This window comes from Rhinatrema bivittatum, chromosome 3, assembly GCF_901001135.1.
Source record: "Rhinatrema bivittatum chromosome 3, aRhiBiv1.1, whole genome shotgun sequence".
Classification (NCBI taxonomy): Eukaryota; Metazoa; Chordata; class Amphibia; order Gymnophiona; family Rhinatrematidae; genus Rhinatrema; species Rhinatrema bivittatum.
In genome coordinates this window covers 214,237,991-214,264,961 of record NC_042617.1, presented here as the reverse complement: position 1 = coordinate 214,264,961, position 26,971 = coordinate 214,237,991, and the positions used below count along the sequence as shown (strand labels likewise).

The 26,971-nt window shown below is 44.9% G+C and overlaps 1 protein-coding gene across 1 annotated transcript in view; it reads left to right on the top strand.

The window, feature by feature from the left end:
- GALNT2 (polypeptide N-acetylgalactosaminyltransferase 2) overlaps window positions 1-26,597 on the top strand; it is a 463,548-nt gene extending 436,951 nt beyond the window's left edge. The window contains exon 16 of the mRNA XM_029594179.1: window positions 25,756-26,597. Within this exon, the coding sequence (XP_029450039.1) occupies window positions 25,756-25,908 (153 nt within the window). The 3' untranslated portion in view covers window positions 25,909-26,597. The remainder of the gene's footprint in view (window positions 1-25,755) is intronic.
- Window positions 26,598-26,971: the final 374 nt, after the last annotated feature.

The following is a 26,971-nucleotide window of genomic DNA, read 5'->3' as shown; positions in this document are numbered from 1 at the left end:
TGTTCTGTTGAGATGTTTGTATTCTTATCTATATTGTCCTGTGTTGATTTTACTGAGGCGTGTGGTATTCTTCGTCCTGTTGTTAACTTATTCCAAGTTTAGTCCTGTCATTGATGGGTATCAAGTTTAATCCTTATTGAAGTCTTCTTCAGACTGTATACCCTTCCTTGGGTGAATTTCTTATTAAAAAAGGTGGATAATATATCCAAGTAATTAAAAGAACACTAGGGATGGGAGAGGGAAGAGGACAGGTGGTAAGGCATTCAGGAAAGAGCCATTGGGAAGAAAAGGCACTTAGGAAGGAACCACGGAGCACAGGTGGGGAGGCACTCAGGAAGGGGCCTTGAGGGAAGGATAAGGAGGGAGAATAAAGAAGGGAAGACATTAAGGAAGAGGTTATGGGTGGGGCAAGCAGAGCAAGAGGAAAGGCACAGGGTTGAGAGAGAGCAGGATGGTAAGCTCTGAAGAGGGTCACATGAGGAAAGCAGGAGGGACATAACTAGTGAAGGAACTACAAGGATTAAAAAACAGGAGGGAGAGCACTCAGGAAATGTCCGTAGGTGGAGGTAAGCAGGACAGAAGGGAAGGCACTTGGGAAGAGGCCATAGTGGAGGTGGGGAATAGGACTCATAAAGGGGCTATAAAGAGAGAACAGGAGGGAGATTGCAGTTTATATCAGAAACCATTTCTTATTTAATATTAAGTTTTATACATTACAAATGATTCTGGAGTGCATATTTTTTATTAATCAGTATTCCAAATGACATTTAACTGCATGCAAAAATTAAATAGAAGCATGCGTTAGTCCACAAAAGTTTGAAGGTTAAAAGGGAATCCACACCCCCCAAAAGGTTGGGAACATTTGGTTTAGACAAATTTCTGAAGGATAGGTTCATTAACAAGTCTTGGGGATCGCCACCTTTTCCTTCTGGGAAGTGAACAGCAGATAATGAATATGCCAGGAACTTCCAAGCATCCCAGATTAGCCACTCTTAGTAACAAAGTTGCTGGGCTTTATGGCATTGCTTGTATAACTGTTCCATCATGCAACGGTAGCCGCAGGGGTGCAGATGCCTTCTTCATTTCTGGTGCAGAAGATCCCCATAGTGTCAAGTCAACTACTTCACCCAGACCTGGGGCTGACCAAGGTGTCAGTGTCGAGCACACACTGCAAAGCACCATCTATGCTCTCAATGTGGAAAACCATGGTGCTGGACTAGAGTACGTTGGCATGCAAGTTCAAGAGTCGCACTGCAGATGTTATGATGCAGAAGAACTCCATTTACACAGAGGAGTGTTGATCTTCCATAATTGTTGATGCAGCTGGCGTGGAATTCCTCAGAATCAGCTGCTATTGTAATTGTGACATCTCCTCCAGGGGAGATCCTTCATGGAGAAGAAGACTCTATCTGGTCTGAGTTCCTTCTGGATGTTTCCCCTCTTGGCTAGTCAGGGCCGGTGCTAGCTTTTTTGCTGCCCTGTGCAAACAATTATTGTGCTGCCCTCTCCACCACTACCCCCTGGTCATTCATTCTCTGTCCCAGGCCCACCCAAAAACCACCCAGCTCCCTTCAGTGATATAAATTTTACAAACTGACATCATTCTCCACTCCCCCCCCCCCCCCCCCCCCACCGAACTCATGTCTGGTGCAAGGTACTAAGTGCCCTAGGTGAACCTTATAGCCTTGCACAGTGCCCCCGCTCCATTCCACACACACAGTTGAAGAGTTATGGATTTATATTATAAATGAAAAATATCACAGTATTTTGAGGTAAAAATATCACATATTTACATGCTCTGCAGTGATGCCAACTAGAAATCCCTGCAACAAAAACATTTGGAACGCATATGGCATTAGGCCTATTGTGATGTGTGTTGGGTGTGGGCTTGACCCTCTGAAAGCCCGAATACACTAATATACTTCCTATTAGAAAAATGCCTCACCTTAGTCACTCATGCAGAACATAAATTGACCCTCACCAAATACAGAATAGAGCAACCATAAAGTAAAAATACACATGCGCAGATAAAAACTGAAATGGAAACCGAAGAAGCCAGACTCTCTATGCAGTACAACAATAAATAAACAGAACCATCACCATTCCTCAACATCAACAATAAAATCAAGAAATAAAATAAATATATGATCATAATACTAAAAACATACTAATATTTAAAAACTGATGAATAAAAGATCAAATAATTAAAAACTAATATACAAGTTTTTTTAAATGTCCCAAACACCAATAAAATATTTCAAAACAGCAGACACAGCAAATAACACCTGAAAAATAAAACTAAAAAGGATTTTAAAAATTCACACTCTCCATACCTGGGAACTTTTGATTTCCAGATGCCCTGAAATTGTCATGGATTACCAATATCAGGCAGAGAGTAACTGGGGTAGTTGTGCACACACGTGCTTTCTCTCACTCCACCACATACATGCTCTCTCACTCTCCCACACACAAGCACACATGCTTTCTCTCACTCTCTCAAACTTAAGCATACAAGCTCTCACTTACTTCCCTTGACTTAGCAGGCAGCAGCAGCAGAGTTTCCTTCTTCAGCCCCCATGGCCAAGGGAATGACTTCTGGCCACGGGGCACTGGATTACTTCCAGCAGGGCGCGCTCCTCTTCCTCCTCATTAGCACAGCCCCGCCGAAATTGACGGCGTGGTCAGTGCTGCCTTAGTAAGTGGAAAAGCAGCACAGCCCTGCTGGCAATGCTGCTGATTCTGGCAGGGCCGTGCTGTTTCTCCATTTACTAAGGCAGCACTGAACACATCGATTTCGGCAGGGCCATGCTGCTTTTTCTTGGCAGCACAGAGCTCTTTCTTCTGCCGCCAGTGGGATCAGGTCCACCGGTGGCTCCACAGATGCTCTTCTTCTGCCACCAGTGGGATTGTGTCCACTGGCAGCATCATGGGCCTTTTCCTGCTCCCAACACTGCCCCATTTGGTGTGCTGCCCTGTGCAATTGGCCCCAGGCCTGTAGCCAGTAGAACTGCCCGCTTTTGTCACCTCCATTATTGGGGTTGTGGCTTCTTTTAATTACTTGCCCTGTGATCAGGACATGAGGAGGACTTCATGGGAATTCCATCTGATCCACTTCTGGACTTGCCACAGCAGACCCCAGCCTACTACCACAACACACATACCATCCTCAACTTCTTGTCTCCCCAAAGGATCTCTGCTACTCCAGATTCTTGTATATTTAAGATTCTAGACATAAGTGTTAGGAAAGAAAAGGACTTAAGAACAAAAGTCTGAACTCCTTCAGTTTCTGCAACCTCTGTGGTAATCTCAGTTCATAAGTTTCTCCAGGATCTCAAGACAATCGTGTGACAGACACCCACATCATTGCCTCCCCAGTGGCCTAGAAACTGGACTTAAAATTATAGAGAGCAAGCCACGCTTGATTTCAGGGTGGTCCAACTTAGTGGTAGTTGAATCAGTACTGAAGAATGGTAAGTGCACCATTGACAATTTCTACATGCCCCAGGAAAGAACCCAAAGTTATTGGACCAGTTTGGCAAAAAAGTCTTCCATAGTTCAGTCTTCCAATTGAGTGTGTAGGTTGTAGCTTTCCAACTCTGTGTGATGCAGTAACTGTATATATCCAGAAGTTAAAGCCCTTGACAAATTCATCAGACCCAAAGCAGGCAGACATTCATTGGGCAGTGGAAGAGACAGAGGAATGTGAGAAGCATCTTATCTGTTCCATCTATGAAGCTTTCAGTTCCACTCCCAGAACTTCAGCAGTAGCCATTGTGGCCTCTGAGAAGATATGCATGATCATCTTGCAGGTGTTCCCTGCATAGGAGATAACCTGTATGGTGATAAAGTTAAGGAGATGTGGGTCTGATTAAGGAGCATGAATCCATGCTACATGTGCTGTCAGCTGCGGAGGATCAGACAGTCCTGTCTAGATGCTAGTTTTTCTCGTAGAAGCAGCCATTCTTCTAAAAATGCCACTTCTGCTCTTTTCACCATCATTGATCCCTGCCCCCTATACAGCTATAGCAACTTCCTGCTCATTGCCTCAGAGGGAGAGGTGTCAGCTTCCAACCTCCACCAGTGGGGGGAAGGGTCCAGTCATTTTCAGAGTGGCACCAGATAACCAGGGACTGGAAGGTCCTGAAAATTGTAGAATACGGCTACTGCTTGTGCTTCTGTCACCTTCCTCCTACCCAATGGATTTCAGTCTTTAATTCAGACTCATCTCAATCTGCCCTACTACAGTTGGAAGAGGAATAGTTCATCTAGCAAAAGGCAATTAAGCCTGTGCCTTCGACAATGTGGCCAGGGGTTCTATTCCCATTATTTCCTCCACAATAAATCAGGAGGATTGAGGCCTATACTGGATTTATGGTTTGAGAGAGGTTCAAGATGAGCTCCCTCCAGATGGATCCTCCCTTTTATTTAAATGAAGGATTGGATGTGTGTTGTATATCTGAGAGATGCTTTTGCACACATCCCCATTCACGCTTGCCACCAGAAGCTCCTCAGGTTTGTGGTGAAGGGAGAAAATTACCAAAACAAGGTGTTCCCCTTTGGCCTATCTGCAGCCTCAAAGGGTATTTCCAAATTTCTGGTGGTTACAGCAGCACAGCTTTGCTGGCAGGATGCCTGCATGTTCCCTTATCTGGACAATTGGCTGGAAACAGCCTTTCCTCTTCAGGAGTTCTAGAGTCCCTCAAGACCACCATTCGGCTCCTTCAGTCTCTCAGGTTCCTAGGTATTCAATAGATTGTTTATAGGAGCTTGTATAGGCTCTCTTCCAGAGAAAGCATGCCTCCCAGCTTGAAAGAGCTGCAGTGCTGAGGGGTCTCATAAGGTCTCTCCTTCAGTAGGACCAAATGTCAGCAAAGTCTGCCTTGGTCCTGCTTGGGCATATGGCTGTTTTGGTGCATATAACTTCTTTACACATGCAAGGCCTTCAGTAGGGCCATCAAAACCAATGGGATTATTTCTATCAATCTTTATCCCACCAAATCTCGGTGACCATCAGGATGAGCATATCCCTTCAGTGGTGGATGAATCTGAAAGTTCAGAGGCAAGGTCTCTCATTTCATGTCCCACCATATTAAGTAGCTCTGTCTACCAACACATCCACCAGATGGTGGGGATTCACACCAGAGATACATGGATACAAGGATTGTGAACCCCAGTAAAAAGTGCTCAATGTATCAGCCTACTGGAACTGACATCTTTTTCTCACCTCTTGGGAAATAGAATTTTAATCCAGATGGACAATTGGCTGGCATGTTTTACATAAACAGGTAGGTGCAGTGCTCTCATGCCTTCTTGCATGAGGCCATTCAAATCTGGTCATAGATAGATCATCACAATGCCCATCTTCAACCAACTTATTTTCCACAAATTCAGAATACAATGGGCAGATGATCTCAGCAGAGTATTACGTCTGCACAAATGGTCCTTGGACTGCAGAATCGTGAACAATCTATTCAGTTGCTGGGGAAGCAGGTGATCAACCTATTTGCCTGAGAAGACAACAGAAAGATTGAAGAGTGTTGCTCCTTGCATCCAAGCAAGTACAGATTAGTTTCCAATGCTTTTCTACTAAACTGGAATGTGTGTCTGCTTTATGCATAGCATCTGATCCCTCTAATCACCAGGATTGTCCAGAAAGTCCTTTGGGACAAGGCAAGAATAAACCTCATTGTACAAGCCTGGCCATGGCACGTGGTGTTCCCATACCTTGTCCATCAATCAGTACAGTCTCCAATTCCATTAGGATATCTCCAACCTTAATTACACAGGAGAAAGGCAGGCTCAATTAGAAAGCCTTTAACTAGGTTTTCTGTTAAGTAACCTTTTTTCAAGTTCCTACCTTATGCATTTGTTAACAATTTTATTATAAATGTTCTCTGTATTTGACTATGGAAATATTTTTTCCTGCTTTTTCTGTTTTATGTAAACCGGTATGATTTGCATTTTAATGTAAGAATGTCGGTATATAAAAATTATAAATAAATAAATAATAAATAGGTGATGCTATCATTTCAAATGGTTCTCGACATTGTGTGAGGCCAGCTGTCTAGATCCCTTCTGTGGCCCAAGAGATTTACACAGAGGAGAAAGAGACTGTAAGAGATCTCTAGCATATTGTTTAAGAAGGGCTCAGTTTCACTGTCACGTTTCTCAACTATTTTTGTCTTTTAATACCAATAAATTGGGAATAGCAGTGGCCAGATGAATTCTGTCCAGAGGACTAGCAGACTGTATCATGCACTGTTATGCATTGGCTGGCCTACAGATTAAAGATGCTGTCAAGGCTCACAAAGTGAGAGCCATAATGACTTCACTGGCTAATTTCAGAGCTACTTCCATTGAAGATATTTGCATAGCTACTCATATGTGCATAGCTTCATATTCCACTGCTGTCTGGACATGTCCCGAAGTGACACTACGTTTGGGCAAGCAGTTCTGGGTAGCCTGATTACTAGTAGAGCTGGGTTGCCTTAAGTGAGTGCTTCCACTGTATAACCCTTAGTTTTAGAATTCCCATGTATAATGGCTAATTCTTGTCTGCTTGTCAACGGAGAAAGCAAGTTTGATTATCCTAGGACAAGCAGGAATGTATTCCTCACATATGGGTGACATCAACAGATGGAGCCCTGATACGGAAAACTTCTGTCAAGAGTTTCTAGAAACCTTTGGCTGGCACTGAGGCCTACTGAGCATGCCCAGCATGCCATGATATTCTCAGCCACAGGGGTCTCCCTTCAGTCTCTTTTTTTCCGCCTTGTGTAGCAGAGCAGTTCAGGAGCTCTGGAAAAAGAATTCCCTTACGTTTTCTCAGAGAAGAAAACTTTTTCTTTTCACATTTTCAGTCACATTTCTCTCCTAATTGGGTCTCCTTTCGACATAGTCTCGGTGAGTACATTTTTTCAGATAGTTTTGATCGATTCCGATCATCCCACTGTCGATACCCGCCGGTCATCGACCATTATTAGGCCATAACTTTATCATGGCATTGGGGTTTAAAAAATGTCCGGATTGCAACTGGACTATGTCCATTACTGCCCCACATTATGTATTTGTTCTCTGCCTGGGATCAGGCCACGACATCCGGGCTTGCTCAACCTGTGCCCAGATGACACCGAAGGGCAGGCGTGCCCGTTTGGATAAGATGGAAGAATTATTCAAAAAGATTCCATCGACATCGTCCCCAAGAGTAACACCTCCCTCGGTAACCAAACATCGAGGTGAAATACGGGCCGACGACCGTCCATCACCAGCACCGTCGATATCATCGATAGCATCGTCTTCGACATCGAAAAGTCATTGGGAGAAAAAGTGGCATCGCCATCGACCCAGCGGATGGTAAACCATCGACGTCAGGATCGAAATCCATCGAGCCGATGCCCAAGAAAGTCCGTATACTAGAGCCAACTTCACCGGCTGTACACGAAGAACCTCCACCAGGCTCGGTGTCAGAGAAAGTGCCACCACGAATCATCGTGGAAGTGCCAATAGCTCCAGCAGTGGCTACTGCCCCGATTTCAAGGGAAGAAGTGATTTCTTTAGTCCAACAGGCCATCGTTGAGGCTCTGAAGAACCTACAGCCTCCAACAGTGCCGTCGGTGCCAGTGCCGGCACCGACACCATCATCGGAGCAGTCGATTTTTCAGCCTTTGCTGAATAGACTCGATGCCTTATTACAAGCTTTACCGACTGCACTGACTCCATCGATGCAGCCATCGATGCTGATAACCCCACCGATGACTCCAGCTATTCCTGCTCCCAGATCATTGGAGGATGACGGTGGAGACTCCGATTCTGCCCCAGGACCATCGGGGCTCCATCGACATCGAGTCCCAAAGACACCCTCGATGCCTTTCAAGGACACACCGATGCCAATCCATCCTGGTCCATCGGGGGATACAAGGCATCAATTTTCATCAATGCATCAAGGCCCATCGATTCCCCATCGATGCCCTCACTTCCAACGATGCCACAACACATCCCAACAAAGGCTGTGTTTAAATCGAAGCATCATGTCCAACCAGAAGAAGTTCCTTATCATCCTCAATATACACATTGGAAGGATGTTGACATGGACACTGAGTCAGAGGAACTGCAATCAGAGCCCTCTCCACCAGAGGAGAGAAAGAAATCCCCTCCAGAAGATTTGTCATTTACAAATTTTATCAAAGAAATGGCAGATACAATTCCATTTGAATTAATCACAGAGGAAGATACTAGACATAAGGCTCTAGAAGTACTGCAGTTTGTAGATGCGCCGAAGGAAATTATGGCTATCCCAATCTATCAAGTCCTTTTGGAATTGCAACACCCCTGCTCAGTTCCTGCAGTGAATTGGAGAACAGATGCCACTTATTTAGTCCAGCATGCTCCAGGATATCAGAAGCCCCAACTACCTCACCATTCGGTAGTGGTAGAATCTGCTCAGAAGAAGGCTCGAAAACAAAAACCTCATTCTTCTGTCCCACTAGGAAAGGAGCAACAATTCTTGCCACCTTAGGGAAGAAGGTCTATCAAGGGTCCATGCTGGTAGCACGTATTGCAGAATATCAGCTGTATATGACACAGTACCAACGGAACTTATGGAAACAAGTACAGGGTATTGTGGACAGCCTCCCACAACAACATCAACTACCTTTAGCTATGTTAATTGACAAGGGATTAGAATCTGGCAAGCATGAGGTGAGAACAGCCTATGATGTCTTCGAAACATCAACTCGTCTATCTGCCTCTGCAATAAATGCGAGAAGATGGGCCTGGCTTAAGGCTTCTGACCTTAGGCAGGAAGTCCAAGAATGGCTTGCAGATCTCCCTTGTGTTGGAGACCATCTTTTCGGGGAAAAGATCCAAGCTACGGTATCTCAGCTGAAAGACCATCATGAGACTCTCCGTCAGCTATCAAAATTGCCAGCAGATCAGACAACTTCCCTAAGACGTCCACCACACAGAGACTCGAGGCGACCCTTCTACAGACCAAGAAGGTATTACCCTCCTGCCTCTTCAGCACGTCCATACCGTCTCTCACAGAAAGGTCATCCACGTCAGCCGAAGCAGCAAAAGACCCAGCCACCACCCCAAACTGGCGGGTTTTTGAACTGTGCCAAGAGAACAGCAGCCTCTTTCTCAACCCTATGCCCTCCCTACCAGTCTGAGGTCGACTTCATTATTTCCAACACCAATGGAGTCTCATCACAAAAGATCAATGGGTATTAGCCATACTACATCGGGGTTATCGCCTAAAATTCAATACGATACCCCCACATTCTCCTCCCATTCCACTTTGGTCAAACATTCTCATCACATCTCAACTCCAAGTAGAACTCTCTACTTTGCTGACTGCCAGGGCCATCGAACCAGTGCCCCGATCTCAACAAAGCAAGGGGTTCTACTCCTGCTATTTCCTCATTCCAAAGAAAACAGGCAGCCTTCGCCCTATCTTAGACCTCCAAAATCTCAACAAATTTCTACACAAAGAAAAGTTTCGGATGGTATCTCTGGGAACCATCCTTCCGTTACTTCAAAAGGGAGATTGGCTCTGTTCTCTGGACCGTCAAGACGCTTATGCGCACATACCAATTTCCACACAACATCGCAAGTATCTATGATTCGTAGTGGGAAAGTATCATTACCAGTTCCGAGTCCTACCATTCGGACTGGCCTCTGCTCCTCGAGTATTCACGAAATCCCTAGCAGTAGTGGCTGCACATTTAAGAAAAAACAGCATTCATGTTTTTCCATACCTAGACGATTGGCCAATCAGAAGTCCATCCAGGCAGGGAGCTCTCTCTGCCTTGAAAATCACAATAACACTATTGCACCTTTTGGGATTTCTCATCAATTATCCAAAATCCCACATCGAGCCGTCTCAACTCCTCACATTCATTGGAGCAGACCTCGACACCACAGTGGAGAAAGCTTCCCTTCCAAGCGACCGTGCAGACAATTTGGCACGACTGGGAAACATTATGATTCATCACCAGTTCACATCCGCCCATCAAATTCTAATACTACTAGGACACATGGCCTCGATAGTACATGTCACTCCTATGGCGAAGTTAGCCATGAGGAGAACTCAATGGACTTTGAAATCTCAATGGCTACAAGCTTTCCAACCACTGTCGTACACAATTCAAATCACCAATCCGTTACGTCTATCGCTTCACTGGTAGACAAATCAAACAGCGTTGAAAGCTGGTCTCCCATTCCAATAGGCAAATCCACAAGTCGTCCTGACTACAGATGCTTCCAACCTGGGATGGGGAGCTCACGTCAACAACCTTCAAACACAAGGGGCGTAGACTACACTCGAAAAACAGTAACAGATAAACTTCTTGGAACTTCGAGCAATGAGATATGCCCTTTATGCCTTCAAAGACTGCCTCTCAAACAAGACTGTGCTGATACAAACAGACAACACAGTAGCAATGTGGTACATAAACAAATAGGGAGGCACAGGCTTTTATCTGCTCTGCCAGGAAGCAGTACAGATTTGGGCTTGGGCTCTGGAGCATTCCATAAATCTCCGAGCATCTTATCTGGCGAGCATCAAAAACATCCTAGCGGACGATCTCAATCAAAATTTCAATCCCCACGAATGATCGCTGGACCCACGTGTAGCGAGCAAAATCTTTCAACGCTGGGGTCGCCCAACCATAGACCTCTTTGCGTCCACACTGAACCACAAAGTGGAAAGGTTCTGCTCCCTCCACAGATGTCAACAAACAGTCCCCAGGGACGCATTTGCTCACCCCTGGAACACATGTCTTCTATATGCGTATCCTCCAATTCCACTCATAGCGCAAACTCTCGTGAAGCTACAACAGGACAGAGGGACAATGATCCTCATAGCCCCGTACTGGCCTCGACAAGTATGGTTCCCCATATTCCTCGACCTCTCGATCTCACAACCAATACGCCTGGGCACAGAGCCCACTGTCCTCACTCAAAATCAGGGCAAGTTGCGTCATCCCAACCTGACAACTCTTGCCCTAACAGCTTGGATGTTGAAAGCTTAATTCTACAACCACTTAATCTTTCAACACAAGTCTCTAAAGTTCTTGTAGCTTCATGAAAGCCTTCCACACGTAAATCTTATCACTTTAAGTGGACTAGATTTACAAAATGGTGCACACAAAAGGGTATAGAACCTTTCTCCTGTCCCACTTCTTCTTTACTAGATTACCTGTACCACCTGTCGGATTCTGGTCTCCAGACATCCTCTGTAAGGGTACACCTAAGCGTCATAGCGGCATACCACGAGGGAATAGGGGATGCACCAATAACAGCACAACCCCTAGTAAGTCGGTTCATGAGGGGCTTACTTCATCTTAAGCCTCCCATTTGACCACCGGTCACTGAATGGGACCTGAATTAGTACTAACAAGGCTCATGCGCTCACCGTTGAAGCCTCTACACTTTTGTGAAGAAAAATTCCTTACATGGAAGGTACTTTTCTTAGTAGCCATTACATCGGCTAGAAGAGTCAGTGAGTTGCAAGCTCTCGTTATGTACTTACCTTACACAAGGTTCCTGCATGACAGAGTAGTCCTTCGCACTCACCCCAAATTCTTACCAAAAGTAGTGACAGATTTTCATATCAATCAGTCAATAGTCTTGCCTACATTCTTTCCACGACCTCACTCTCACCAGGGAGAGAGAGTCTTACACACCTTGGACTGTAAATGTGCACTAGCTTTTTACCTAAACCACACGGCGATCCATAGGAAATCCACCCACCTCTTTGTTTCTTTCGACAAAAATAAACCAGGATTTGCGGTAGGAAAACAGACTCTCCAACTGGCTAGCAGACTGTATTGAATTCTGTTATGAAAAAGCAAAGATTCCTCTCAAGGGGCGATTAAAAGCACATTCAGTAAGGGCTATGTCCACATCAGTAGCACACTATTGTTCAATGCCCATTCTTGACATATGTAAAGCTGCAACATGGAGTTCCCTTTACACCTTTGCAGCTCATTATTGTCTGGACAAAGAAGGACGACAAGATTCAGCCTTTGGACAAATCCGTCTTAAAGAACTTATTTCCAGTATAACTCCAACTCCTTCTACATCCATCCTGCTGTGATTTCAGGCTGCCTCATTTTTCCAGCAGTACACCAGTTGTTGTGCTTGTTGCACAGGTTGTATGCTGTTGGTACACTATAAGAATGACTCAGCCTGTACCTTGCTAATCACCCATATGTGAGGACTATCATCCTGCTTGTCCTGGGATAAAGCAAAATTGCTTACCTTGTAATAGGTGTTATCCCAGGACAGCAGGATGTAGTCCTCACAGAACCCACCCACCTCCCTGCAGAGTTGGGTTCGATACGTTTTATTATTTTATTTTTTTAGCTCACGCATATTGCAACAAACGAGACTGAAGGGAGACCCCTGTGGCTGAGAATATCATGGCATGCTGGGCATGCTCAGTAGGCTCACGGTGCCGGCCAAAAGTTTCTAGAAACTCTTGACAGACGTTTTCCATACCAGGGCTCCATCTGATGATGTCACCCATATGTGAGGACTACATCCTGTCCTGGGATAACACAAGGTAAGCAATTTTGCTTTCCCTGTACGTACCCAGATCAGTCCAGACAGTGGGTTCAGCCTCCTGTTCAGCAGATGGAGCCAGAGAAAAACTGAAAGGGCATCCCATATAAGGATAGCGCTCACCCTGCACCCCTCAGTATTTCTCTGGTTCCAGCAGATGCAGATGGATGAACCTGCAGTTCCCTCTTCTTAGTGATATTTCTTTTTCTTCTTGTGAAATCTTCTGTTTTCTCTTCGCTGGGCCAAGCAAGTATTTCTAAAAATAAATAAATATAACTTCCTTCAGGAGCAATGGATCTCCATATTACCCATGTCCAGAATAAGAGCCCCCTGACTCTGCTTTGTTTATACTAATAATTCCTCCGCTATCTCAAGCCTTTCCTTCCTTCCAGCAGCCTATGCTTCCAAGTTTAATTTCCCTGTTAAATGTAACTTTGTTTTTTCATGCTCAACCTATTGTTTTTGGTTAATGTTCTTGGTTCAGTTCCCCAATTCGATGTAAACCGATCTGATATGGTCTCTACCATGAAGGTCGGTATAGAAAAGTGTTAAATAAACAAATAAATAAATAAATATATAGGAACAGTGAATTTTCATTTCTCTGGAGACAGTTCTGTCTCCAGGCTCTTATAGAGACCTGGGGGGGGGTCCCCTTGAGCAATTCAGCCTAGGTCTCTTACCCATTAGCCTAATTCCCTGCCTAGGGGTGATACTGGTGGGCCAGTCACTCCCCCTCTTTTGCATTGGTGACCCTGAGATGGGATTATTCCTCAAGTCCTTTGCAGAGATGTTTTAATTCCTCTGCTGTGGCACAAACCCTTCAGCCTGTTTAGCTGTTTCTCAACAAAAAAAAAAAAAGGAAAAGAGAGAGACAGCAGAATTTTTTACTTTCAGTATAAAAGGTGGAATAAGGTAGTTCTTCACGGCTCCAGGCCGTCTGGCAGGGAAAGCAGTGACTCAAGGCCGTTCAGTCAGATTCCCTGCTTCGCAGCAATTAGGCTCAGCTGTTTCACACACAGCCGAGGTCAGCGTTTTGTCTTGCCTGCGGGGAGCCTGCCTTGCGGCTCTCCCGCGACGGGCTCTGCTTGCCCGGAGGGGAGGGACCCTCCATGGCTCCTTTGAAGTCGACGACCCAAGGTCGGGTCGGCAAGCATGTGTCCGGGCCTTCCTCCACACAAAAAACTGTGAGAGCGGTGGCCATTTTGTGCCCGGACCTCGCAGCAGACTCGGATCCTCGGGGAGGGGAGCTGGATTTTTGTCGTTTACCACCTGACTTAAGCCCTATGGGATTTCCTGATGCTGATTCTGACCCTCCCTGAGGGGCCCCTCCCGCCCAGGGTTCCGGCAGAGCACATATTCCTTTTTCACCAGAATTTGTGCTCCTTTTACATAAGTCTTTTTTAGCAAGCTTGGAGGTGCAGGAGGATCCCACTCCGGGCCCCCCACCAGCAAAAATCCCTCGTTTGGTTGTTAGCCAGGGCTCTGGCGTCCCAGATTTGCAGGGTACTACTAGGGTCAGGACTGTACCTGGTGGGTCGGACCCACCTGACCCTCCTCTTCCCACACCGCTGCCCGATCCAGATGCCGACCCGGATCGTTCTCTTAATAATCCCCCCATGGAGGGAGATGACCCACGGGTTTTGAGGTTGTTTAAGCGGGGAGGAGCTGGACTCGCTTATTCCTTTACTTCTGGATGAACTTGGAATTGATGAGCCCGCCTCTGCCGCTTCCTCCCGTACTGTTGACCCGGTCCTGGCGGGTCTGAGAGCTCCATCCCGTACTTTTCCCTTCCATCCTATGCTTATGCAGCTTCTGCTCAGGGAATGGGAGGCTCCTGAGTCTGGTCTCCACGTGGGCAGGGCAATGGATAAATTATATCCCCTTCTGGATACAGCTCTTGAGATGCTTAAAGTCCCCAAGGTTGATGCTTCGGTGTCGGCTGTCACCAAACACACCACCATCCCGGTTGTAGGGGCCACAGCCTTAAAGGATCTTCAAGATCGCAAGTTGGAAGTACATCTCAAAAGGATCTTTGAGGTGTTGGCTTTAGGTGTCCGGGTGACGGTTTGTAGCAGTCTCATGCAGTGGGGAAGCCTCAGGTGGGTTCAACAACTACTCAGCACCCAGGATTTCCCGTCTGCAGAGGCCAAACAAGTGGAGCAGCTCAAAGGTGCGATTGCATATGTGGCTGATGTCCTTTATGATCTCGGGTGCAGGCCAGGGCTATGGTCTCAGCGGTCTCCGCTAGACGGCTCCTCTGGCTGCGTAACTGGGCAGTGGACACCTTTTCCAAGTCTCAGTTAGGCACTATCCCCTTCAAGGGTAAGTTGCTTTTTGGGGAGGACCTGGAACAGCTTATTAAATCCTTAGGTGATAACAAGGTTCATAAGCTACCTGAGGACTGCCCTAAACAGTCAAAATCCTTTTTTCCTTTGCGCTCTCGATTTCGGGGTCAACGCAGGTACAGCAAAACGAGGGGGTCCTCTCAACGTCCTGCCTCTTCCAGATCGCAGGCATGGTCTCATTCCTTTCGAGGATGTCTACCATTCCGGGATGGCAATCCCCATGGATCCACCACCAAGTCCTCGCAATGAGATGAGGCAGGTCCCATTCCTTCGCTCCCACCTTAGGTGGACGTCTGTCCCTTTTCCTTGGGGAATGGGCCAAAATCATCAGTGGGTCCTCGATGTGATTGACAAAGGTTACTCGTTAGAATTTGCTCGGGATCTTCCTGACAGCCATTTGATCTCTCCATGTGGCAGTAGAAAATGGCCAGCGGTGTGCCAGACTCTCGACAGGCTCCTGGAACTCGGGGCCATAGTCCTTGTTCCTCCAGAGGAACAGGGAACTGGCCACTATTCCATCTACTTCATCGTCCCCAAGAAAAAGACGGTTCCTTCCGACCAATTCTGGACCTCAAGAGAGTCAACCGGGCGCTCAAGGTTTCCCAATTTCGGATGGAAACCCTGAGGGCTGTTCATTGCGGCACTTCGCTCTGGCGAGTTACTGGCTTCGTTCGACCTCACAGAAGCTTACTTTCACATTCCGATTCGCAAGAAACACCAGAAGTATCTTCGCTTCGACATACTGGGCTGACATTTTGAGTTCCAAGCTCTCCCATTCAGGCTCGCCTCTGCCCCTCGCACGTTCACCAAGATGATGGTGGTGGTGGTGGTGGCCTTTCTCCGGAGGGAGGGGGTCTTGGTCCAACCCTACCTGGACGATTGGCTCATCTGGGCAAAGTCTGAGCAGCTCTGTGTGATGGCGGTCAGTCGGGTGGTGTCGGTGCTCACCTCCCTCTGGTGGATAGTCAACTACTCCAAGAGCAACCTCTTGCCCTCTCAAGTTCTGGAATTTCTGGGAGCTCGCTTCAACACTTGCGAGTCCAAGGTCTCCTTGCCCAAAGTCCGTGGACTCAAGCTCATGCAGCAGGTACAGCATATTTTATCTCTGTCGATACCCACAGCCTGGGATTACCTTCACGTTCTGGGCTCAATGGCTTCCACTATAGATCTTGTGCCCTGGGCGTTTGCGCATATGTGTCCTTTGCAGAAAGCTTTACTGGCCCGCTGGAAGCTGGTTTTGGAGGAGTTTTGGGCGCCCCTACCACTTCCCAAGTCTACTATCATCAGCATGCAGTGGTGGCTCTCTCTTGACTACCTGTCGAGGGGCATGCCCCTGGAGACTCCTCAATGGATTGTCGTGATGACGGATGCCAACCTCTCTGGCTGGGGAGCGGTTTGTCAATCTCAGTCGACGCAGGGCTCTTGGTCTCCAATCCAATCCAAATGGCACATCAATCGTCTGGAGGCCCGGGCGGTTCAACTGGCACTCAAGTTCTTCCTTCCATTGATCCGTCGCAAAGTGGTGAGAGTCCTCTCCGACAATGCCACCATGGTAGCTTACATCAATCGCCAGGGGGGGGGGGCACCTGGTAGCCCTGGAGACCAGCCTATTGTTCACTTGGGCAAAGCGCCATTTGAACCGCCTGGCGGCTTCCCACATTGCAGGAAAAGAGAATGTTCAAGCCGATTTCCTCCGTCGTCAGCATCTCGACCCCGGAGAGTGGGAGTTGTCAGACGAGGCGATGGATCTAGTCGTCTGCAGGTGGGGGGTCCCCCACTTGGATTTGATGGCCAACCTGAAAAACGCAAAGTCTCCTCTGTTCTTCAGCCGCAGGAGAGAACCCTGCTCAGAGGGTGTGGATGCTCTGGCCCTGCCCTGGCCCAGCGATGTCCTCCTTTACGTATTCCCTCCTTGGCCTTTGGTGGGAAAAGTTCTCAGAAGAATAGAACTTCACCACGGGTCGGTCATTCTCATAGCGCCGGAGTGGCCTCTGAGACCGTGGTTTGCGGACCTCATGAATCTCGCATCGGACGGCCCTCTTCGTCTCGCTCACCTCCACAACCTCCTGCGACAAGGTCCAGTATTTTTAGATCAGGCAGCTCGCTTTTCTCTTGCGGCCTGGCTTTTGAGCAGCGGCGGCTGAGGAAGAGGGGCTACAAGGAGGAAGTGATTTTCACGCTGTTGCGGGCCCGTAAAACCTCGATATTTCTTTCTTATGTTCGGGTTTGGAGGGTTTTTGATAATATGTGCATGGAGGCTGGGGTATCGACGCACAGGGCCCCCCGGTCTCTCTGATTCTTTCCTTCCTTCAGAACGGGCTCTCTAAAGGGTTGTCTTTCAACTCCTTGCGGGTTCAGGTTTCGGTTCTTGGCTCCCTCTTGGGCAGGCTGGACAGTTACTCAGTGGCCACCCATCCAGATGTCGTTCGATTTCTTAAGGGGGCTAAGCATTTGAATCCGCCAGTCAGGGCTACTTGCCCGTCTTGGAATCTTAACCTGGTCTTACGGGTTCTCTGTGCGGCACCTTTTGAACCCCTCCGTCGGGCCACGCTCAAGGCCCTCACGCTTAAGACTGTGTTCCTCGTGGCTATTTGCTCAGCCAGGAGGGTTTCCGAGCTGCAGGCTTTATCCTGCTGGGAGCCCTTCCTGAAATTCTCTGATTCAGGGGTTTCTCTAAAGACTGTCCCTTCTTTTCTGCCAAAGATAGTTTCCTCCTTTCATGTCAATCAGTCGGTGGAGCTCCCTGCCTTTTCTCCGGAGGATATTGCTGGCACATCGGGTTCTGATCTCCGACGCTTGGATGTTAAGTGTGTTCTCCTTCAGTACTTGCAGGTTACTAATGATTTCAGAGTCTCCGATCATCTCTTTGTTTTATGGAGTGGTCCTCATAAAGGTCAGAAAGCCTCTAAAGTCACCATTGCTCGCTGGCTAAAGGAGGCGATCGCATCGGCGTCTTTGTCGGGGCTGGCCAGTTTCGGAGGGACTAAAAGCCCATTCTCTGCGTTCGCAGGCTACTTCTTGGGCAGAGAGCCAGTTGGTTTCTCCTCAGGAAATTTTCAGAGCGGCTACCTGGAAATTTATGCATACTTTTGCTCGGCATTATTGTCTTATGTTCAGGCACCAGTTTTTGGTCCTTTGGGCAGACATGTGCTCCGAGCGGGAGTGTCTCAGTCCCACCCTACTTAGGGAAGCTTTGGTACTTCCCACTGTCTGGACTTATTCGGGTACGTACAGGAAAAGGAAAATTGGTTCTTACCTGCTAATTTTAGTTCCTGTAGTACCACGGATCAGTCCAGACTCCCTCCCGTATTTCTTTTTTCAGTTCACTCGTAGTTTTTTCCTTTTTAGCTCTGGAGAATGTCGTCTTCCTTGCAGAACTTTGATGTAACATGATGATTTGGCACCGGATGTATCTTGCACATAGACAAGAGCTGATTTTTCTTGCACTGTTCAGTGTTCTCATTATATTAGCCTTGTTGGTTTTGTTACTTGCTTGATCTTATTCTGGTTCGATTTGCGTTTGTTTTTTCTGCTTTGATAATGCTTATACTGAGGGGGTGCAGGGTGAGCGCTATCTTTATATGGGATGCCCTTTCGGTTTTTCTCTGGCTCCATCTGCTGGACAGGAGGCTCAACCCACTGTCTGGACTGATCCGTGGTACTACAGGAACGAAAATTAGCAGGTAAGAACCAATTTTCCTTTACCTGTAAACATGGTTCTCTATAGACAATAAGATGAATTAGCCATTCTTAATACCCATCGCATCCCTGGAAAGTCGACTGCTGACATTTAAGTTCTGGAAGAGGGCTCACAAGACAGTACATGTATGCGGTAACTCCCATGAGAAATGGGTCTCTATCGGCACCATATGATGATTTCACCCACACGTAATGATTAATTCATCCTATCTACAGAGAATCCTGTTTACAGGTAAGCAAATTTACTTTACCAGAACCACAGAATATAGTGCATATTACCGTATTTTTCGCTCCATAAGACGCACCTGACCATAAGACGCACCTAGGATTCAGAGGGGGAAAATTTAAAAAAAAAAAAAATTGTGCTAAACCGGCTCTGCGTCTGGGCGTCTTATGGAGCAAATTAGGGGAGTGCATAGGTTTTTTTTTTCTCCCCATTTTGTTTTCGGGTCTGGGGAGGGCCATTTCGGTCCACTCCCCAGATCAGAAAATTTTTCTTTCTGTGGGAACCCCCAAACCCCCCCCCCCATCCCTTTAAATTAACAACCTCCACCCCCCTGACCCCCCCAAGACCTGCCGAATTAATTTCCTGCAACCCCCCACCCTCCTGACCCCCCCAAGACCTGCCGAATTAATTTCCTGCCACCCTCCTGACCCCCCCAAGACCTGCCAAACGTCCCTGGTGGTCCAGCGGGGGTCCAGGAGCGGTCCGGGAACGATCTCCTGGGCGTGAGCCGTCGGCTGCCAGTAAACAAAATGGCGCCGACGGCCCTATGCCCTCACTATGTCACTGAGACCGACCGCTGCTATTGGTCGGTCTCAGTGACATAGTGAGGGCATAGGGCCGTCGGCGCCATTTTGTTTACTGGCAGCTGACGGCCCTATGCCCTCACTATGTCACTGATACCGACCAATAGCAGCGATCGGTCTCAGTGACATAGTGAGGGCATAGGGCCGTCGGCTGCCAGTAAACAAAATGGCGCCGACGGCCCTATGCCCTCACTATGTCACTGAGACCGACCAATAGCAGCGGTCGGTCTCAGTGACATAGTGAGGGCATAGGGCCGTCGGCGCCATTTTGTTTACTGGCAGCCGATGGCCCGCGCCCAGGAGATCATTCCCGGACCCCCGCTGGACCACCAGGGACGTTTGGCAGGTCTTGGGGGGGGGGTTGCAGGAAATTAATTTCAGGTCTTGGGGGGGGGGGGGGGTTGTAGGAAATTAAGTCGGCAGGTCTTGGGGGAGTCGGGGGGGTGTTTGTTAGATTTTTGTTTGGTTTTTTTTTTATATTCGCTCCATAAGACGCACATACATTTTCCCCCCACCTTTGGGGGAAAAAAAGTGCGTCTTATGGAGCGAAAAATACGGTAAATTGTTTCCTATGGACCCAGTAGAGCCTAATTTGAATATAATGCTCTCTCATTTACATACAAGGTCGTGCTAATTTTCATGAGGAAACATCTTACGTGCACATTAAGGACTTACTACATAGCTTACTATTATTAACTTGTACAAGAAGGCCTTAATGTACTCGTTAGTTTATTGCATAGGCCTCATAGTATGTATAATTCATAGAACTGTAGTGGAACATGGTATATTATTTTTATGGCAAGTGCATGTTTATGATATGCAAAATAAGCAATAGGCGTACTTTAAAATAGAATAGGCAAAGCAAGCATAATAAGTGGTTCATGCGAAGCACCAGGAAAAGATTCATACTGTTAAGTTTATTTCCTCCCCTTGAACCTTCATCAGCTGTGTCAGGATTAAGTACGTGTAGACAGAGTAGCCAAGCATCCTTCCATTTTTCCATTTACAAATAGTACAGGAAAGGATCTGAGAAAAGGTCTAGACACAATAGGAGTCAGTGTCAAAATGTTAAGATGTAAAATAAATCAGAAGACACAAAAAAAGAATAAAACAGACTAGAAGAAATAGGACTAAGCAACAATACAATTAAGTGGTTCAATTCATACCTAAATAACAGATACTTCCAAGTACAGATCAAAGATACAATGTCAAATAAAATAGAACTACAAACAGGAGTCCCACAAGGGTCGGCCCTATCCGCCACACTATTTAATATATACATGCTGCCACTATGCCACCTTTTAGCTGGACTGGGCATAACACATTACATATACGCTGATGATATTCAATTAATCCTTCCCATTGACAACACAATAGAAGAAACTCTGGACTTAGCCAACATGTATCTAGATATTATCAAACAGCTTCTCAACCAAATGGAGTTAGTTATTAACATAGAGAAAACAGAATTCCTTCATCTAGAAAGAAAAAATCTAGAAATCATCCAAAATCCTATTACACTCAAAAACAACCAAAAGATTGAACTAGCTGAAAAAGTACACAACCTAGGAGTGATGATTGACACTGAACTGAATATGAAACAACATATATCCTTTAAAATAAGAGAAGATTACAACAAACTTATGACTCTTGGGAGATTAAAACCCATGCTAACTACAAACAACTTCCATTCAGTGCTACAAGCATTAATCTTTGCAAGCACTGACTATTGTAATGCCCTACTCCTAGGCTTACCATACACAACAATTAGACCACTCCAGATACTGCAAAACACAGCGGCAAGAATCCTGACTGGAAAAAATAGAAGGGACCATATCACTGATACCCTAATTGAACTACACTGGCTACCCATTGAACAGAGAATACAATACAAATCACTATGTACCATACATAAATTAATCCATGTCGAAAAGACAGAATGGCTAAACACTGCACTGAAAGTACACGTCCCCAACAGGAACCTGAGATCCGCAAACAAGGCATTATTAACTATTCCCTCCGTTAAAACTGCAAGACTAACTCAAGTAAGGGATAGAGCCCTATCATTAGCAGGGCCTACATTATGGAACACCATGCCATCAGAAATCAGATTGCAAAAAGACATCAAACTATTCAAAAAGAGCCTAAAAACATGGCTATTTAAACAAGCATACCACAAAGAGAAGGGAGAATAGAATCCAAAGAATTGCAGAAAGCGATGAGTCTGTGCTTTGACACAACACACCTACTCATGAGTGTGTTTTACTTTTAAGCAGTAACAGATAACATGTAGATTATTAATAATTTTGAACCGACCTGATAAACCTAAACACACAACCTCACCTAGCATCTTATAGCTATTATGAAACTTTGTACCGTACCTTACAAGGACCTGTCTAGATGTTAAAATAAAGCTACATTTTTAAGTGCCTTATTGTTAACCGTTGTGACGGCTTCTAGCTTAACGACGGTATAGAAAAGAGTTTAAATAAAATAAATAAAAATAAATAGGGCCGCCCGATTTGACGTCGAGGAAGCAGGCTCTTGGCGTCAATTACCTAAAATATTTTCTTTCCGCTGAAAAATGCCACATACAAAGAGGAAAGGGAAAGTCAGGGGAGCAATGTCAAGCTTACCCAGACAGACCCTTTCCAAAGACAAATAGAGGGCTTCTTCGACGGAGCAACATGAACGCCGGAGGGGCTGGTCGCTGGGGGGATGGGAGATGAGCGAACACCGTCCCCTCTGACCCTGGACGTCACCTTGAGCCTGCGTGAATCGATCAGACCAGTGCACCCTGCATAGGTCGATGAGTCTCCCGGAACAACGAATGCCCCAAGCGGTTTACATCGAGAGCTTGAGGAGGCGATTTCGGTGGAAATTGCAGCCGGGAGAGAAGAAGAGATGGCCGCAGGAGTCATGGGTATTCCGGATTATGGAGCTATTTGCCCTGAGCAGAGGCATGGCTCCTTGGGAGAACAGAGCCAGAAGCAGCTTACATGAATTATCAATAGCTGTGATGCAGAAGGAAATCATTGGGGAAGTGAGAGGAGCCCAAACAGACCCAGAGTTTGTGAGTATAAACTTGGGCCAGCCTGAAAAACTAACTTTGGGCAATGTTTGGTCTGCCTTAAAGGCAATTGAGTCAGCATTAAAATCGCTAGCAATCACTACAATGGAAACGAAGAATTAGACAATGATTAATAACAATCGGATTGGTACTTACAACCTTAAGATTGAAAACCATGAGGAAAGAATATCCCATACAACAAAACATTATTAAGACTGATTTGGCTTTTGAGAAGAGAATGGAAAAAATAGAGAACACTTTAAGAATATTGAATTTAAGAGTAATACATTTCCCAGTGATTAGAAGGATTTCTCCCGCTGAATTATTTAAAACATATGAAACAGGTTTTGAAAATACCTGAATCTCATTTACCTGTTTGCACAAAGATATATCATCTACCCCAAAGAGGAAGTGATCCAGAAGAAGAAAGGAGAAATACCTTGGATATATCGGAATTGTTGGAATTATCTAATGACTCAGAAGTTGAGGAAAGAAAGTCTATGCTTGTTTCATTTGCTTTTATAACAGACCGAAACCATGTATTGAAACTGTTCCTTAGAAATAGGTTAGCCCTGTACTATGGAGCACAAATTTGGATATATCCTGACGTTGTAAAACTAACACAAAATCGAAGAAAGGAGTTTCTAGTAATGAGAGAGAGGGACCTAAGTTTAGGTGCCCGTTTTGTCTTAAAATATCCTAGTAAATGTTGTGTTAGGTATATGAATAACAACTATGTATTTTTTGAACCTGACCAGCTCAGGGATTTTCTGACTGGTCACTCATATGGTACCCCCAATGAAGGATCGATACAAAAAGTGAAAAAGTTGCTAGAACCTATCGTTTTGGGGGGCAAGATGGTGGCGTAGGCAGACGCTAGCACGCTGAGCTCCGCTGTTTTTGAATTCTTTTTTCTTGCAAAAATGCCCGCGAAAAGAAAGGGTAAGCTCCGTACCTATCCCTCAGACACGGAGCTTATGGCAGCACAGCGTTTGATTACAACCTATGCGTTGGCGAAGGTACTGGAAATTGGGGGAGCGAACTCCGCTGAGGGACCTACCGAGGAAGCGCTGGTCTCTCTTGGAGAAGTGACTCTCAGCCCCCCAGTTCCTCGTAAACCCGAGATTGCTCCCCCCCCCCACACGCCCGGAGGCCGCCGAGACGCAGGCACATGACGTGCCATTGTTGAGCTCGGCGCAGGGAGGTCAGAGGGCGGCAGAGGAAGAAACGCCGGAGCAAGAACGAGAGGTCCCCGGAATTGTAGGGGCAGAGGCTGAGGATATGCCCCCCGTTTCTACCCCGATCCGGAGTGAGGACGATGGAACATCGAGAGGCGTTACTTCTGCATTGGAGAGGGAGAGTAGCCTGGCCGGAATATCACCAGTATTGAGGGCGGGTGAGTTTGTAGCAAGACCCCGTTTTCAAATGCCGTCTAAGCCAGAGAAAATCACCTTAGAAGCAATATGGGATATTATGGCGGCGTTAGTGAATGTGATTGGTAACTTTCAGGATAATTTGGAAACTGTTGAGCAGAAAGTAATATCATGTGAAACCCAGATAGAAGAAATTAAACCCAAGCTGGCTCTGATGGAGGTTGAAGTAAAGAAAAATCAGGACTGCAATGTAAAGATTATAAAAGATGTTACTACGATTTCTAGAAGGTTGGAATACATGGAAAATTACTCTAGACATTTAAACCTGAGATTTCTCAACTTTCCAAAAATTGTTGGGGAACTTCCGTATATAACATTGAAAAAGTACCTTGTTGAAAATTTGAAATTTCCTGAGGGAGAAATCCCCCAAGTGAATAAGTTATATTATATACCAACATCTAATAAAAATAGAAATGTTTTGCAAACTAATGAAGGGAATCTAACTAGATTCCTAGAGGATTCAACAATGGAATACTATGAAACAGTTACTCTAATGGTATCCTTCATTGTAGAAAAAGATTTAAATGATATAATGAAAAGGTACTTCAAGAATATTCAGAACCAGTTTCGGGGGGCAAATATTCGTGTATTTCCTGATTACGCTCCTATAACCCAAACTAGGAGACGTGAATTTCTTGTAATGAGATCTCAAGTCCTAGCTTTGGGTTTTTCCTATGTATTGAAGTATCCGTGTAAGTGTATTATTAGATCTGGGAAAGATATATATGCTTTCCAATATCCTGAACAGTTAAAATCCTTTCTGAATGCAAGGAGGGTAATAGTTCCCTCCATAGTTAAGCCCTAATATGGAACAGAAAAAAAAATAGTACCTTTAACTACGTAAAGCTATTACTGCATGTTAGATATTGTTTTTGAACTTCCTTAAAAATTCTGTCCCCAAGCCATATATTTCATACGATGAAATGCAATAATGTATTAAATTGATGGGATGTTATTAAGTATTGTTGCAGTAATTGGTTTGATGTTTAGATTATTGCATTTTTTTTTCTGTAAGTAAGCCTAAAACTTGCTCTGATTTTGAAAATTTGAAAAATTAAAAATTAAAAAAAAAAAAAAAAAAGAACCTATCGTTTACTTATTATAGTAATTTGTTTACTTCACTCTGTGCTCTTTGCCCCCCATTTTTCTTATATTTAGGTATAATATACTCTATGTAAACATATTTTTGGGTATTTATACCGTGTTCTTTGGAAATATAGTGCATTTAAATATGTGACAATTTGAAAATTAAAAAAAAAAAAAAGAATAAAGTAACATGGCTGAATGCCCAGAAATAAAGACTAACCAATAAAAGCAAAACATAGAAAGTGATACCTTTTTATTGGACTAACAAATTTCTTGACTAGGTTTCAAGAACTAATACACTCTTCCTCAGGTCATTATAAAATGAGCAAAAAATGGCATTGCCAGGAAATACAAGTGAATTAAGTTAGTCCATACAAGAAGAGGAAACATGGTAGTAAGATCAAAATATGAAATAATAGGATTGAAGTAACAGGTGGATACATTTTATTGAACAATCAAGATAGCACTACTGCTGTAAGGTGCAATATATATTTTCTTGCACCATTTGCTACAGCCAAACAATTCAAAATATGCCAAAATTTCTTCTAGGTGAGCAGCAGACTCCCAAAGGATGTCTGACTATTGGTGTCTGATGCCCTGAACAATACTTCATTGCACTAGCTGTTCTGTGCTCTGTACTCTGACGAGAGCTTCATTAAAAAATTAGGGGATGCAAAATAGGAAAACATGTCTTGTGATATCTTACAAAACCTAACAATCTTTTAATTTTTTATTTTTTTTTTTACAGAAATGGGAACAAATTGAAAACAACTCTAAGTTGCGACATGTGGGCAGTAATCTCTGTCTAGACAGTCGGAATGCCAAAAATGGTCTTACAGTAGAGATCTGCAGTCCATCTCTAAAACAGCAGTGGAAGTTCACCCTTAATCTGCAGAAGTAGGATGTGTTCAAGGAAAAGAAAAGGCTGATTTCATTTTACAGACAGGCAGACTTGAGATTGCATTACAGATAATATTTCTTAAACTTTCCACAGAACTATATACCTCAGTATTCCATCATGGTCTTGGAAATAGGAACACTGCAGTAAATTTAGGGATGAAACAGAGGAAGAAGCCAATAGGCAAGAAACAGCATTGCATTGATTGACTTGCAGAGCACAATTCCAGTCACTTCCATTCAGCAAATGCATTCTGATTCCTTGCGCCAAGGTCATGCCTGCACAGCAGACAGTTGCTGTCTCAAGCAGATAAACAGAAGGAAAAAATTGTATCTGACCAGCAGAAGAGAACAGAATTGGATGAGGATGTTTTTGTGGACGAGATAAATTGCTAAAGACCATTCTGAAGTGTCCATTTTGAGTAAGAATCATAGTTGGTATCCAAAAACCAAACAGTGTAATTTTGTAGGTTTTTTTGTTTGTTTTTCTCCCATGTGTATTTGAGTATGACATTTTCTAAGACAAACATTAAAAAAAAAAAAAGGGGAGGAAAAAAGCACCCAAGTTGTCTTATAATATTTAATGCCATCAATTTTTTGAATTAAAAATTCATATTTATTGAAAATATTATAAAAATTCAATTTACATACAATCCATGGTACTCATACATGAGTTTAATATATAAAATACACGATACCTCATTTATCTGAAAACCACTCCTCAACCCTAAACTATAACTAATCTCATACTGTTACTAAATAGATCACCCTTTATCCTTCAGCACAATACACCTCAAATCTGCTATACTTTTTCATGTATAACTCATTATTATCAGTTAACACATAGAAATAGTATTTACAGTACATGCAACATTCATCCACTTATCTATTAGTTAACAATACAGTACATTACTGAAAAAGGAACTATTATCCCCAACTATAATTTTCCAATATCTATTAATTGCCCACCATGTCGTTTTGATGGTATAACCACGTTGCTCGCTTGTCCCTGTTAGTTTCTCACTGTGTTATTTGATGGCGTAATCACATATTTCGCATATCCCAAC